The 16457-nt window shown below is 42.4% G+C and overlaps 2 protein-coding genes across 2 annotated transcripts in view; both read right to left on the reverse strand.

The window, feature by feature from the left end:
- Positions 1 to 1223: 1223 nt before the first annotated feature.
- Positions 1224 to 4411, reverse strand: LOC139386714 (uncharacterized). Its single transcript, XM_071132548.1, has 3 exons — positions 2899 to 4411; positions 2364 to 2449; positions 1224 to 2018 (listed from the first exon to the last, which is right to left on the reverse strand). The coding sequence occupies exons 1-3, from the start codon at positions 4409 to 4411 to the stop codon at positions 1926 to 1928; spliced, it is 1692 nt and encodes a 563-aa protein (XP_070988649.1). The 3' UTR covers positions 1224 to 1925.
- Positions 4412 to 16257: 11846 nt separating this feature from the next.
- LOC139387462 (palmdelphin-like) overlaps positions 16258 to 16457 on the reverse strand; it is a 29938-nt gene continuing 29738 nt past the window's right edge. The window contains exon 9 of the mRNA XM_071133654.1: positions 16258 to 16399. Within this exon, the coding sequence (XP_070989755.1) occupies positions 16359 to 16399 (41 nt within the window). The 3' untranslated portion in view covers positions 16258 to 16358. The remainder of the gene's footprint in view (positions 16400 to 16457) is intronic.

The following is a 16457-nucleotide window of genomic DNA, read 5'->3' on the forward strand; positions in this document are numbered from 1 at the left end:
CAATTAAGGTCCCACCAACCTCCTGTGGCATCGAGGCATTCAGTTACTGTTCGCCTGAACATTTGAATAGGCGAAACGAGTGACCTAAGCGACTGGGCGTGGTATGATTGTCAGTGCCCGGCGCACTGGTACCAGTATCTCAGAAATGGCTGCCCTCCTGGGCTGTACACACACACACACGTGTCTAGGGTTTGCCGCGAAGGGGGCGACAAACAAACATCCAGTCAGTGGCAGTCCTGTAGGCGGAAACAGCTCGTTGATGTAAGGTCTAAGGAGACTGGCAAGAATTGTGCAAGCTAACAGGTGGGACACAAACAATGGCGCAGTACAACAGTGGTGTGCAGAATGGAATCTCGGAACGCAAAACTCGGCTATCCTTGTCACGGATGGGCTATTGCAGCAGACCACCACTCCTTTCAGCTATAAACAACTCTTCATTGGGCACGTGATCACCAACACTGGACAATTGACGAGTGGAAAAAAATATTGCCTGGTCTGAAGAATCCCGGTTCCTGTTGTCATGCTAATGGCAGACAGGATTTGGCATAAGTAGCAGAGTCCATGGACCCATCCTGCCTAGTGTCATCGGTACAGGCTGGTGTGGGGAATGTTTTCCTGCCATGTGTTAGGTCCCTTGATACGCTGTGGCAGTTGTTGCTCAATTGGTATCTGTTCCTGACCAATGTTCAAACTCAATAGAGCATCTTTGGGATGAGATGGCACGGGCTGTTCGCAGCATGAATGTACCGCCATCCAATCTACAACTCTGATGTCAGCATGGACCAACATCCCTGTGAAATGTTTGACACCTTGTAGAATTCAGGCGTTCTGGATGCAAAGGGGGGTCTGACTCGGTACTAGATGGGTGTACCTAAACTGTCCACTGAGTGTGTAATGCATTTCAATACTCGATACAGCCTTGTCCCATGAGTTCATGTTTATTACATTACATTTTATCTGCGAAGTGTTGCTGAATATATGTAAGGGAGAATGCACAATTTATTCCCACAATGTTAATGAATAATTACATTCACTTTGTTCATTTATGTTTCCAAAACAGAAATTATCCTGTAGTATAATATTGTTAAATAAATAACTTTCCAAATGTAACTCCCTTCCTGTGGCTGTACATTTTATTGGATTTACAGCTAGCTTCCCAATCAATACACACTGACAGGCACATGCATTTCTAGGTAACAGAAGGACACAGCCAATTATTGTCCTTAATGTCAATCCAACTTTATTTTGGTGTAGCATTTTCAATTGAGAATTAACAAACACGTTCTCCATGAAACCACAACACTTAAAATGATGAATGCCGTTTAAACGTTAAAGTATTCCGCTTGGAGTTTTGCGCTAGTCTAGCAAGTAATACTAAACCAACTGCAACCCAAAAAATATCACATTTGAAGGTTTAAAAAAAAAAAGGCATAATTGAAAAGGCATCTCAAAATGGCAATGTCAGGTCAAGCTTTGAATATACTATAAGTGGCTATCATATTAAACACTTTGCATGAAGGTACTTATGCAGGTAATATATACATTTTCATAATACACATTTTACAAAAAAAAAACAAATCGGTCGCTGGTGTAAGTCTACCACATTTCTCATAGCCTTTTAATTTAAAGTGTTTAGAATACAATACAAAAATGCAATATATTTTGTATAACCAAGACAGTACTTAAAAATGTAAAAATCTTAACCAGACAATATAATCACGTACTTGTCACATTCAAAAAGCATCTGGCAGTCCATCTATCTTCAAATTCTCATCTCTTACAATTTAATTTACATTTGTTTCACAATAACTTTAAAGCTACAGTACCGGTAAATATTCAAGCTGTATCAATAGCAGAACTGGAAAACATCTAAAGTTCAGGAAGTTGGCATCTGTAGTATGGCGCGGTATTATTCTGGTTTGATGTTACTCTTTTTCATGGTTGACAAATAGTCCTGCCTCCCATCTCTGAGCCATGGCAGTCTTTTTCCTCGGTCCTGGGGAGAGTGATTCTGGGAACTGGAGGAAAGAGTTTCACCTGTAAAACTGCATGCAGTTTCAAGGTGAAAATGGATGGTGATTTATTAAAATGGTTAATGGCAAAATATTTTCTGGGAAATGTAATGAGCAGACTTAACATTGCATGTGCTCATGTTTATTTAAATGAGTCATTCCGATTTACATTTCGTGAGGCAATCAGATGACAAAAGCTTTTTTTTCTAGCCTGCTCATGTTTGGCATTTTGACATGACAACGAACAGCACAGGGGAATTGACCGACCACGCACGTCTTCAGGTGACTAGGCTAGCATCTGTTTTACACAGTCTGTTCATCTTGAATTATTATTGGAGATAGGAGACATACCCTATGGTCACATGACAGGGCGGAGCGGTCCAGCTTTCGAGTCCTTGATGGTGATGAAGGGGAAGACACACATTTCAGTGGCACTTCTGAAAAAGAGAGACCTATCATGAATTTGGACTAATTGGGAATGAGACGCTCAGGATATCCTAAGTATGCTATAAGTCTAAGGCAGGTAAGATGAAAAGATCAGCTGTTGAGTCAGAAAAATACCACTAATGATGCAATGAAAACACAACACCGCTACAAACCACAAACTCTTTTCCATAATGACCACGTGAACGTGTTCCTTCCATCCCTCTCCTCACCCCTACCTGGGCTCGAACCAGGGACCCTCTGCACACATCGACAAGTCAACCTCGGAGCACCGTTACCCATCGCTCCACAAAAGCTGCGGCCCTTGCAGAGCAAGGGAAACAACTACTTCAAGGTCTCAGAGCGAGATCTGTCACCGAATTAAACGATATTAGCGTGCACCCCGATAACTAGTTAGCCATTTCACAACGGTTACACATGCACATCATTAATCAGCACATACCTGCTTTATCAAAGCTCAGGTTATCAAGGAGGTTTGGGGACACCAGGACGGTGTCGTACTTCTCCCTGGTCTGCATCTGGCTCTTCTGCCTCCTCCACTCCTCCTCCCTCTGCTTCACCATCTTAATCTCCTGGTCCACCAGGGACATGGAGCTCCGCGAGCGCAGCTTGAAGAAGGGGTTGTTGACAAATGTGCTCTCCTGGGTCTCCTGGCAGGAGGCCGAGCTCAGGCAGAACTCAGAGGCACTCCGGATGATCAGGTTGGACGTCTCCAAAATGATGACATTGGCTGACGTCTCCAAGGGCCACTCACTGTACCTGCTGGGCCCCGGAGATAGCAAGGATCCCCGGGTGCGGTGCCTCGGGCTGGTGGGGTAGGAGTCCGGCTCCAGGATGATAACATTTTGGGCGGTCATCTCATGGTAGGTTGCACCCCTTGGTGTGGGCGATGGGGAGGTGGATATGGAGACAGTTGGGTTCTTTGCGTTGGGAGACCTCAAAGGCCTGCATCCGGGATCACTAGACTCAAACATCTTCCGTTTCTCTTCCACCTCATGGCAAAGGCCTTTGCCGTACTTGCCGGGGTAGAGAGTAGTTGGTCGGGTTTTCAAATGTGCAGATGATTCTCCAGCTTGACCCTGTTTGGCAATCTCTCTCTCACGCCTGAAGTTCTCCTCACGCTCTATGGTCTGTCGTATCTCCCTTTCGACAGGGTTGTCTGAGTCCTCGTAAAGGGACCTGTAGCTGAAGTCATCCATACCTGAGTCTTCTGAACATGGGCTGAACTGAGTGTGTTGAAAGTCACCAAGGGCAAGGCTGTCAATTTCGGGGTCCCTCCTGGGTCGGTCAATGTTCCTGACGGGTGTGTACATGGCGCTGTGACCTCCCTGGCACATCCCCTGCTGTCTGACAGTGGGCTGGTGGACCTGGACCTCTCCTTGGGTCTGCTCCTCCATTTGACGCCACTGCTTCCGAGCCCCCTGGAAGTCCACATGCTCTGTACTAATGTTCTTGTTCTTCATTTCTTGTATCACACAGTAGTCTTTAGGAACCTTCTTGTCGGGGTCAGAGCTTGCAGAAGAGCTTGCAGATGTAGAACGACTCACTTTGCGAGTCCTGCCTTGGCTGACCTCTTCTTCATCCTCTGGAATTTTGGACAAGCCCTGGAACTTGCCAGAGGGCATGTCTTGGATCTCGCATTCTGTCGGGCAATCGGGTTGTTCAAGAACGCGAGGACTATCTCCAGTTTCACCCTTGGTCCCATTCTCTGCCTCCCCTGCGGCTCTGTCCTTCTCGAGGGCCTCTTGAGCATTTCCATCACAACCTTCCTCCTTGTTGACTGTAGAGGCAAAAGTGGACCTCCACTGGTCGTCGGCCTCGCTGTCTGATGACACGATGGCCATTTCTACCTGGAGACAGTCACTCAGGTCGTCAGGGTCGTGACAGGACCCTGTTGAGACATCTGAGGAGACCTCCTCTCGGATGCGCTGCTCCAAGATGGACTCTTGTGTCATCGTCACTTCTGATGGAGAAGAGTTGCCCAGGTGACCTTGTGCAAGCAGGTCTTCCACCTTGCAAACGGGTTCACTACCAAATATACTTGAGGAGTTGAGTAACTGTGTTAGACTGAAATCATTTCGTCCAGTCTCAAAGTTGTGAGTCTCCTCCTCTCTGTTCACCTCACCACTTTCATCATCTTCGTCCGGTTCATCCACTGATGTTTTTAAGTTCTCTTTTGTTCCTCTGTATTCTGCGAAAGGTTCTCGATCACATTCTTCCTCGCTTTCGCTAAGCAGGCGTCTCTGGTCCTCTGTTTCCCCAGAATCCATTTTATAGTCTGTTAGGTTCGCCATCTCTGAAAGCTGGCTGGTCTCCATGGCTATGGCCCCAGAGTGGGATTCTTGTTCTTTTTCTTTCTCTTGTGGAGTGTCGATAGCACTACAGCCCTCAATCACTTCATTCCCCTTTATCGTCTTCACTCCAGCTGTGGCTCTCTATGGAAGCCAAATAAAACATTATCAGAGGAGAACCTGTCTTGGTATGAGGTATTTCTATCAGTTTTCTTCCTTCAATGGCTCTTTTTGAAATGTGGTGGTGAGTGGAATTCTTTACATATTACATCTCAAATTTAAGAAATGTTTTTATTTTACCTTTATTTAACAAGAGAATAAGAACCCCTATACCAGCCAGTACCCTCGGTTCGGTGTAAGAATTTAATTCCAAAACGCTATATATCAATTTTCTGGAATGTTGGTCAATTAACCTTTTTTGTTTAAAGAACTTATTAAATAGATTGTGTTTTTCCCCATCTAATGATGACATGGGGTTGTTAAATGACAGACATGAATTTGTTTGAAACCTATGACTAGATGGTTTCATTTCAGAGAGACAAATGATCACATTTTGTTGCAAAACGAGATGTATCCACCTCACTCTCACAGAGAAGTGTCACTGCAAGGTTTTACACTGGTGGAATCATTGTAATCAAAAGGATCAACTTTTAGATTTCTTCAAAACAATCAACTTTATTATTTAATTACTGCAGTAATGGAGCTGGTCGTTAATCACCCCTGGAGGTGATCACTGCAAACTCAACGAGCTGGTTCGAGCCACATCATTTTATAGCAAAGTCCACAATCCTTAAGTCTACATGACAAACAGATGTATGGAATGGGTCACAAGGCTAAGATTTGTATGAAAGGTATTTATAAGTCACAGCAGACAGTATCTGCTGTAAAAACAGTTCTCATTGTGTAGAGACCAGGGTCTGGTCCCCCACCTCCATACTGCAGCCATCTCCCCCTGGTACCCCAGTACAGAAACATTAACTCATGCTCTGGAATGCAGTATCACCCAAAGACATCGTAAATCTTCTAGAGGCCCATCCTCAGTAGAACACCCACAGATGAGCGTTCTAACAACCCCTTATTCTGTTGCATAAAATAGCCATTTGATGCAATAACAGCCGTATCACATAATCTTGTAATTTCTACCATAACTGTGAAATGTGACTCATTTCAGGAAACTAAGCATATGTCGCAAGTCACGACTTCACAGGAGGCATTTGAATGTGTTTTTTTTTTTGTTTGTTTTTTTTGTCAAAATGCATTTCTTTTGGCAGAAATGCCTTGTGGAACATTTGAACTTTCATGTGCCTTACAACTTTGTAATTATGTCATCTGTAAATACGAATAAAGTTGTTAAATTACGAGCCTAGTTGGTTTAGCCACAAAAAGACAGGGACCTTCCCGCTAGCCATGATTGGCGGAGATAATGAATGGGCTGGACATGCTGAGAGATGAGTTTCGGATTGGTCTACCGTGTAGCATCTTCTGTCTATAAAATGAGCTGCTCGTTATGTGTAATCCTTTCTACTGCAGTTTTTTTCCGAAAGATATAACATTAGCCATGGAAAACTGCAAATGTGCGCTCAATAACATTGCTGCCCTGAATTTATCAGGCGCTATCGACAAAGGTCAGTGGGGAAAAGTTGGACTACTTTCAGGAGGACGATTCTTATGGCATTGCACACGGTCAGTGTGAAAAAGAGTGACTTGACACAATGAGCCAAGCAAGCTGTATAAACAAATCAGAAAGGACACAGGACCTCTTATTTAATGAAAGTGGTTGCAGTCTGTCGTGAAGCGTTCATCCATGTATACGGGTAAGAGTCTAGCTACAGTTTCAGATATTATACGTTTCTAATTTTGTCAAAGTTGTTTTCATTGCAAGTTAAAGCTCACTATTAGCTAGCTAGGTAACGTTAGGTGGCTGGCTATCTAGCTAACATTATGTGTATCTGTGTAGTAATATTATCTCAGAAAGCCAATTACATTACTACTTATAGCCTAATGTTAGCTAATGAACCAGCTAACATTTAACCTATTAGCTAGCTATAACAATCGGTTTGTATTGCTAGTACTCTATGGGTTGGGTTTATAGTTCATTGTTTAGCTAGCTAGCTACATGTCTAAACAAAAGACTCCACTTCGCCAGATGATTGCATGACCCATCAAGTTATCCAGGAATGTCTGACGGTGATTACGGCCATCTATTGTATAATAATGCTAAAATATTTGTATCTGGAATTTGTCTTTCAGTAGAGCACATCTGACTCCACCAGTCATACAAGGAGAATGGTCTAATGCCTCCCATCAAAAAGAGAGCTTACACTTGAAACATGAGGACTTGCAGCAAGTTGTGAACTTCAACAACTACGCAAAGGATAATGCAATAGTATTACCAGGGCGCCACCCAGGACAAAAACACTTTGGTGGAAAGCTGCTGCCATCTCGTGACAAAAGCAGTGGTGTGGCGTCTCTACAAGGAATCGATGACAACACTTGGTATGTAAAAAGCATAATTAACACACTTGATTATTTAATTTACCTCCAACATGATTGGCACTACTTTTATTGATCTCACATTATTTGTGTATTTTCCAGAGGTACGCATACTCGGGCTGTCTTCCTTCAGGAATCTGTGGCGAAAATTGCTGCTCCACATCTCAAGCACTAATCCAAGGACAGGGATTGTGAAGGGCAGCACTGTGACAGGGGTAAACATCCCACAGTTGGTTGGACTGGAGGATGGTACGGTGCTGGTGGAAAGCTACGGCTGGCAACAACAGCTGACTCTGCACTTCAGGCCGCTGCCACAGATCAAGCAGTACCAGCACTACAGATGAATATCATTTTCATTGCATTGTATGAGGTAATTCTTGTTATCTAAACTTGAACTGATGTTATGCAAGGTTGTAATGTCTTCTCAATTTGTTCTGTTATTTCCTGTTTTCCAGCTTTGATGCTCTGGTGCCTGGTGTTGTTGCCAAGGAGCTTTCAGACTCAGTCGAGACCAGGTTTTAGCTGCTGTGCAATGCTGACATCCTTCCTCCCATAGATGGTCTGCCTGTACAAGCACCACCTGGACTGGACACAGCTTGACAAACATATATTTATGAAACGGGCTCTCCAAATATAGATTATCTTGTTCATGTGTGGTTTGGACAGACCAGTTCATCACCGGGGGCGAGTTCCCAGTCATCAACACTATCTGCAGTGCCTCTATTCACATTACTCTCTCGTAACACACACGCCATACGTTACTCCTACTATTTATTTTGTTATCCTGCTGCTCAGCCACTTTACCCCTGATTGTATGCATATAACTACCTCGTCTATTACCAGTATCACTGATATCGTTATTGATATTGTTCTTGTACATACTGTATATTCTTTCTCTACAGCCATTGACACTTGTTATTTTTTATTTATATTGACACTATCTAATTTTGATATTGCTAATATGCAAGTAAACATTTCGCTGCACCGTTTACATCTTCTGTAGAGACCTATCCACTTTGCAAGATCTGGCTCTGGGTTATAGAATTTCTTTGACCCATCAATTTAGACAAGCGTGTCTGGGTAAATGTCATCTAATATTTATAAAATATTTTTATCTGGACACTTTCTGTTTACCTGGAATTTGTACTTATTGTAGACTACTACTTTTACCACTTTTAGTCTTAATCTTTACTACACTACTCACTGTTTACCACATGACCTCACATGTGAATCCTTAAAGAGATGGGTGGGGCTGGCTTAAGAGGGTGTGAACAATGCTGAATGGGTGTAGACAAAGAGCTCTCCAGTAGGAGTACCAAAAATTCAAGAACCATTTTCTCAAAAGTGGGGTTACAAGTTTAGCAACTTTCAAAGCAGAATTACTTTCCCATTGTTCCTCAAATGCAATGTATAATATACCATTTTGTAGCTCTGTGTCTCTGCTTTTATCCAATATGAAAAAAAAAAATATTTTGCCACATAAGACCGACTCAAGGCGGTCGGTCGGTCACAAATGTGACAAATAATGTTTTTTTTGTTTTGTTTTTTAACTGTACAACTGATACATTTGAGACATAAATAATATGAGATCTGGATTCTGATCAAACGTAGTGCACTATATTTGGAATAGGGTGCCATTTGGGAGGATCCCTAACTTCTAACCAAACATGAGGCTAGATTTATGATGTGTTGAATTTATATGTTAAAAATACAGTATATGAATATTCCATTCCAGCTAAACAATGTGTATATATAGTGTTTTGCTACAAAACCAATTGTAATGCACATCAAAAAACTGGGGACACCCACTGGGCACAAACGTCAATTCAATGTCTATTCCAACTGGAAACAACATTGATTCAACCAGTGTGTGCCCAGTGGGTAGTAATATTTTACACACACATAAAGCTACCTATAAACATACACTTCTGATTGGTGGATATAGCGTTTTGGATGTAAACTCTTCAAAGACCATATCTCCTTATAGGTAGTATAACACACACAATTGGTTAACAGGTTAAGACTTTGGTTCTCTGTGATAGGACACCAGAGTTTCACCATGCCACTTTCATTTCATCAAAGCATTGTCTTCACGCTGGTGCTCACCGAGGGTGGGAGGACATCTTTTGATAGCATAAGTCACGATGAGAAGTGCCGCAAACTGAGCATGGCATCGCTCTAAGTGGGTTAGAATTAGCATGATTTCCTTAGTTTCCCAGCCAAGCATGTGATTCTGCCAGGGAAACCACGTGGATGTCAAAGAATATGCTGCTGACGATTCTTTTTTTTAAAGGTGTCTTTAGATTGACATTTGGACGAGGTTTTCATGCAAAACATGCATGCTATGAAATATATGGTAACCGGACCATTTTCTGTGACCCTTAATTTCAGTTTACATGTGATTGAAACGGACTTCTTGATGAGGGGATGAAAAGCAAATACACACAATTCAATTCAGCCTACACAGAACCCCCCCCCCACACACACACACACACACGATAGTCCTAACCAACATACAGTACATATCGCCAAGACAACATGTATTGCACAGTGAATACACCCACACACCAATACTGCCAATTCGCACCATTGAATTTGGCATGGGCTACCGTCAACCAGTTGACGGCAATTATTTTTCAAGTCAAGCTGCGTAGCGTGTATATTGCCTAAGATATGTGAAAGCTTGGAGACCACATACAGTGGGGAGAACAAGTATTTGATACACTGCCCATTTTGCAGGTTTTCCTACTTACAAAGCATGTAAGTCTGTAATTTTTATCATACGTACACATCAACTGTGAGAGACGGAATCTAAAACAAAAATCCAGAAAATCACGTATGATTTTTAAGTAATTAATTTGCATTTTATTGCATGACATAAGTATTTGATCACCTACCAACCAGTAAGAATTCCGGCTCTCACAGACCTGTTAGTTTTTCTTTAAGAAGCCCTCCTGTTCTCCACTCATTACCTGTATTAACTGCACCTGTTTGAACTTGTTACCTGTATAAAAGACACCTGTCCACACACTCAATCAAACAGACTCCAACCTCTCCACAATGACCCAGACCAGAGAGCTCAGGGTAAAAATTTAGACCTGCACAAGGCTGGGATGGGCTACAGGACAATAGGCAAGCAGCTTGGTGAGAAGGCAACAACTGTTGGCGCAATTATTAGAAAATGGAAGAAGTTCAAGATGATGGTCAATCACCCTCGGTCTGGGGCTCCATGCAAGATATCACCTCGTGGGGCATCAATGATCATGAGGAAGGTGAGGAATCAGCCCAAAACTACATGGCAGGACCTGGTCAATGACCTGAAGAGAGCTGGGACCACAGTCTCAAAGAAAACCATTAGTAACACACTACGCAGTCATGGATTAAAATCCTGCAGCGCACGCAAGGTCCCCCTGCTCAAGCCAGCGCATGTCCAGGCCCGTCTGAAGTTTGCCAATGACCATCTGGATGATCCAGAGGAGGAATGGGAGAAGGTCATGTGGTCTGATGAGACAAAAATCGAGCTTTTTGGTCTAAACTCCACTCGCCGTGTTTGGAGGAAGAAGAAGGATGAGTACAACCCCAAGAACACCATCCCAACCGTGAAGCATGGAGGTGGAAACATAATTCTTTGGGGATGTTTTTCTGCAAAGGGGACAGGACGACTGCACCATATTGAGGGGAGGATGGATGGGGCCATGTATCGCGAGATCTTGGCCAACAACCTCCTTCTGTCAGTAAGAGCATTGAAGATGGGTCGTAGCTGGGTCTTCCAGCATGACAACGACCCGAAACACACAGCCAGGGCAACTAAGGAGTGGCTCCGTAAGAAGTATCTCAAGGTCCTGGAGTGGCCTAGCCAGTCTCCAGACCTGAACCCAATAGAAAATCCTTGGAGGGAGCTGAAAGTCCGTATTGCCCAGCGACAGCCCCGAAACCTGAAGGATCTGGAGAAGGTCTGTATGGAGGAGTGGGCCAAAATCCCTGCTGCAGTGTGTGCAAACCTGGTCAAGAACTACAGGAAACGTATAATCTCTGTAATTGCAAACAAAGTTTTCTGTACCAAATATTAAATTCTGCTTTTCTGATGTATCAAATACTTATGTCATGCAATAAAATGCAAATTAATTACTTAAAAATCATACAATGTGATTTTCTGGATTTTTGTTTTAGATTCCGTCTCTCACAGTTGAAGTAAACATATGATAAAAATTACAGACCTCTACATGCTTTGTAAGTAGGAAAACCTGCAAAACTGGCAGTGTGTCAAATACTTGTTCTCCCCACTGTATATGCTAAGAATCAACTGTTGCTTTATCTGGAGAGAAAAAAAATACATACAATTAAGGCGTTGTGTGTTTGTTTGTGCACATGTGGACCTGTGTACTGTGACTGTAATGGTGTTTGGCAGAGAACAGAATAAACCTATCTGAAAGAACAAATTGGATGCATTATGTATGGTCTAAATACCTCGCCCCCACCATTTCGGGTTGCTCCCCATAGCGTTTGAACATCGGGTCCTGGTACTGCAGAACAGGGAATCAGTACATTCGAGCCCTCAGGGCATCCAGCCCAGCCTCCATCCACAACCCTGTGCTAAGACCTGGATTCAACCTGTAACAGTAATTCATCCATAATGCGGTATCAATCTTATAGCCAATCGTTGGAGTGGTTACTTTGCCTGTACAGTTTCCAGTGGGAAGCTCTTAACTTGCCACAGTTCTGCTTCTCCAATCTCCAGTGCACCACCATACAGTACATGCTGTTCCTCCCTAATTGCTGTCAAGCACATCTACTGGTGTCTCTTGACTGCTTTATGGTTGGAGATCAAGTCCACTGGATGTGAATCTCATATTCATGAGCCAACATACTGTATATAAATATAGCTTTGGCACGGTTGCCTAGAAACTTGCTGATATGAAAATCCAAGCCCTCCTGGGGACAGCTTGTACAGTGTAAGGGATGCTTTTTCGTATCTTTCATCCTCTGGGTCAAATTACATGTACATATGGCAGTGTTAAATGTTCAGCTCTCTGCCATAACTGTGACACCTTGATTTATCAGATGGACCAGATTTATCTGGAAAGATATAGCAGGGATGGGTGTTGAAAAGTAGCGTAGCCTAAACTATACACACACCATCAATAAATGTACATATTACTGAATAGCCGTTAATAATTGTGAATGTTGTACAGTATGGTGTTTCGCAGTCGGTCAAATTACAACAGGCCTAGGGCCGGCAACCCATTTCACCTTCACCGTCATGTATCTTTGTGTGTCCATGTCATGTGTACTGTTATATCATGACCACAAGGCCCATGGTATGAACCTGTAGGCTACACATCACAACTGATAGGAAAATGGAGTCTTCTCTCTGCACAGCCTTTGATTATCTGCAGACACAACAAAGATGACATCAGCAGGTTACAAGCAAGATGACCTACCCGTTATCCTGTTATGTGTGTGTGTGTGTGTGTGTGTGTGTGTGTGTGTGTGTGTGTGTGTGTGTGTGTGTGTGTGTGTGTGTGTGTGTGTGTGTGTGGTGGGGGGGGGGGGGGGGGGGGGGGGGGGATATACAACTAAAAGATTACTTGATTGTTAAGAATAAGGAGACCCCCCCCCCCCCCCCAACATCCTCTCCTTTAAGCCATATTTTCCTAGGATACCCAACCAACGGGAAAAAGAACCATCATTTGCAGTGATAGGATGTGAAAGAAAATATCTTTATCCGAATGAATGCTTTTCTGATAACAAATGTGTAAAATATCTTAATGTAAAGTTACTATTTTCTTCTTCATATAGGCAAACCACCTGTTATATGGCTGAGTACCAATAATAGTTAGGATGTCAGCTCCAAAAGTCACACTGCGCAAATTACATACGTTTCAACCATTCTGCAACGGGAATGTAGATAGATAGTACATGCAGGCAAATGCCCAGAATCGTGACAGATAATCTCACGTAGCATACCCTAGCCGAGCAAAATCCATGCGGTTGATGTACTCATCCAGCCCTTGCGCATGCTGCCAATAAAAAAAATCTGTCCATGGCGAAAATATGCAGCATACGGATGTATTAAATATCTGGTACCTACCAGCAGTCTCCAACAGAGCAACCAGAAGGATATCATCTCCAATTTACCCAGGCGCCTACATATTATTTGAACTACACTGACAAGTGGAGAACTCAACCATGCGGCCACCCGTCGCGAGTAATTCAGGTTTGATTTGGAGAGTGAACATATTTGCGTTTCTGTGGGTGTGTGTGGTGGGTCTCGGTTGGAATCATCGATCTGCATGGCAAACTTGTCTGAAGTTAACTAGAGCAGACGCGATAAGTATTGGCATAAACGCCACTGAAATGCATTGAATCACACGCGACCCCGGCTCTTCTCTCATAGCATCCTCCCTAGTCCCCATTCACATAGATACGTTGGGTGCGCATGCATCGACTTCTGCAGCGTCTAGCTATCGCCCCCCAGGCTCCATCTCTTTCAGGGACCAGCTATTGAGCGTTTGATTTTGCCCACGCACTTTTTGAAACACTAGTCGATTTTCATGACCAAGGTCACTGTTGCTCTCCGAATCATTAGTTAACTGATTGATTATTTATTGTGGTCCTTCGTCTTCTACCTTTAGCTGACAACATGTTATACATTATATACACTCTTTCTCTGACATGTGAGTGAACCATCTCTGTCTGGTTTTGTCCATACATTTCGTTCCTATGACCATGTCTCGGGCTGTCGGGGTTGTGGTATTAATATGATGAAGCTACAGGTGGAGAATTAGAACATCTGTAAACCTTTCCAGGAGAAATCCTGGTTTCAAAGATAAATCAGAGCTGAGGGGCACCAGTGAAGCCTTGGGTGATGACATGTATTTAAGACACAGTTGACTCACTGCCATTCAAAAGCCATTCAAATCTGGATAAATTATGGATTTTTAATAAGCAAGGTGGATTCTCTTCTGTGCCCAATATTTGGGATCAATTGTTCACTTTGGACACTTTGTCATAAACGAGGCATTAAAGGTGTTAGTTAATTAAAATCAGAAGATAACCCCCAGAACCACCATATCTAGATACATACAGAAGAGAACCCCCCAAAACCACCGTATCTATCACATACATACAAATACAGAAAATCTATACAACACACAGTTAGTTCTATTTGCCCAAATTGGTTAAAATTATATACCCCTTATCTATCCCTATCTTTTGTAATGTGAATGCCCGTAAACTGGAACCTTTTGGGTTCCAGGTGACATTCCATCTGTGCAAAATACCTGAAACTGTATGTCAGAGTAGCTTTCAAAAGCTCTTCCTCAATTCACAACAACTTGGCACAGCCCTCCACCCAGAAATAAAAAACTTATAAAACGAATAAATAATCATTCAAAAATAAACTCCCCTCAGTCTTAAACCAGTGGTACACTTGACAACCTCTCCAGTGTGTGCAGGAAAGTGCAATGCTGCTGTGAGTGTTTCTACAGTTGAATCCACCCTCTTGTGTTTTCTCCTAAACTCAGTTGGCTCACTGGAGCAGAGATTTGTTTCTATCCACTTCACCCACACACTGAAGCAACAACAAGATCAGAATCAACCAAATATCAATAACACAAGTTATTTATGTTTAAGCATAGCTCTCTCCCTCTCTACCATTTTGTCTCTTTGTATCTTTCATTTTTTTCTCTCTCTTTCCCTGTTTTTCTTTGTCTCTATCAATCTTTCTCACTCTTTTTGCCTTTCAGAACACTGCCGCAGCAGTATTTACTCAATACTCTGAACGGTTAATAATTTCTACAAAACTGTAAAGTAATTTAATGAAATTCCTACTTTGGTCACTGTCTCTAAAGTGCCTGTAATGATTCTCAGCCTGATGCTGAAAAAGTAGGTCATGACCAAACGTCATAGATACACAGTGAGTGTTGTGTTGCTGCTCTCTTACCTCTCCGGGAGTTTCCAAGGTGATCTGGGTTTGGGCCGGTCCAGTGGTGGAGTGATGAAGTGGAGTGTGCTTGTCTGTATATGTCTGACACACAAACACACAACACAATACGCCACAGCGGCAGGCAGCGACACAAATCGGGTACGTGGGAATCAACCAATCACAAAACAGCAGTTTTGGTGACAGTTGTTACACACACATACTATTTGATGTGGTGTTACAGGCATGTCACCAACAGCTGGGATAAATACAAAAACTTCCCCTCACAGCCTCCTACACAGCTAGTTGTTAGCTACTCCTCCACACAGCCTCCTACACAGCTAGCTGAGCTACTCCTGTCAAGGATTTTGAATGGTAGAATTGTCACAAAATGTCATGAATATGGATTTTCTCTAGTGTCACATTTTATCTTTCCTATAAAAGGTCAGTGAAGAGAAATCTATTTCTCAGTAAGAGACAGTGGGGTACTAAAAGTAATTATAGATTTCTGCACAGTATTTTAAAATGGATATCGACATATACCTAGTAGCGTCATCCCTTATGCTTAAAGTTACTGTCACATAATCACATCTTATTTAAATCAAAGCCTACATCAAGGGACTTAAGAAAAGCTCAGATTCATTGCCTTTGTAGTATAACAACAGTAAAACACCCAGTTGTCTGACAATTTGCTTTTTAATTGTTTTGTTAGCATGATTAGCTTTTACAAATATGCTCCCAGATTACAGTTTCAACAGCATATTACATTGAGGCACTCCATAAAGGTTTTATTATTATATCAAAAGTGCTGACTAGTAGCCGACAGCAGCATAAAAGGCTAGAGAGTACAGTAAACATCAGAGGCACTTATATCTTCAGGAACATTTAACATTTAAGATCAGAGATTCATTTCAAAAGTCTACTTTTCGGCTGGTTTCTTTCTCTCTAAATGACATCATTAGTATATATTCAGCTGTGTAAGGAAACATTATGAGCAAACATATGTTTTACAGTATTAGCCACATCCTTACATTGAGAATATATTGAGAATTATCCAAATACAAGGCGCTGGTTTTAGCTATTGATGGCATCTCAGAAGCATTTTGCTGTTAGTTGAATGTTTTGTGCAAAGTTGGTTTTCTTCTTCTATTGTCATGGAACGTGTAGGTTTGCTGAGTCTTGCGTGGTGTATTTTTACACAAACTGTTCAGGTTTCTCCATACTTGTACTTGAAGCTGTGGGGAATGTAAAAGAAAATGAAACACATTTACCATATCACCTCATATCACCTCA

Source organism: Oncorhynchus clarkii, chromosome 28, assembly GCF_045791955.1.
Source record: "Oncorhynchus clarkii lewisi isolate Uvic-CL-2024 chromosome 28, UVic_Ocla_1.0, whole genome shotgun sequence".
Lineage (NCBI taxonomy): Eukaryota > Metazoa > Chordata > Actinopteri > Salmoniformes > Salmonidae > Oncorhynchus > Oncorhynchus clarkii.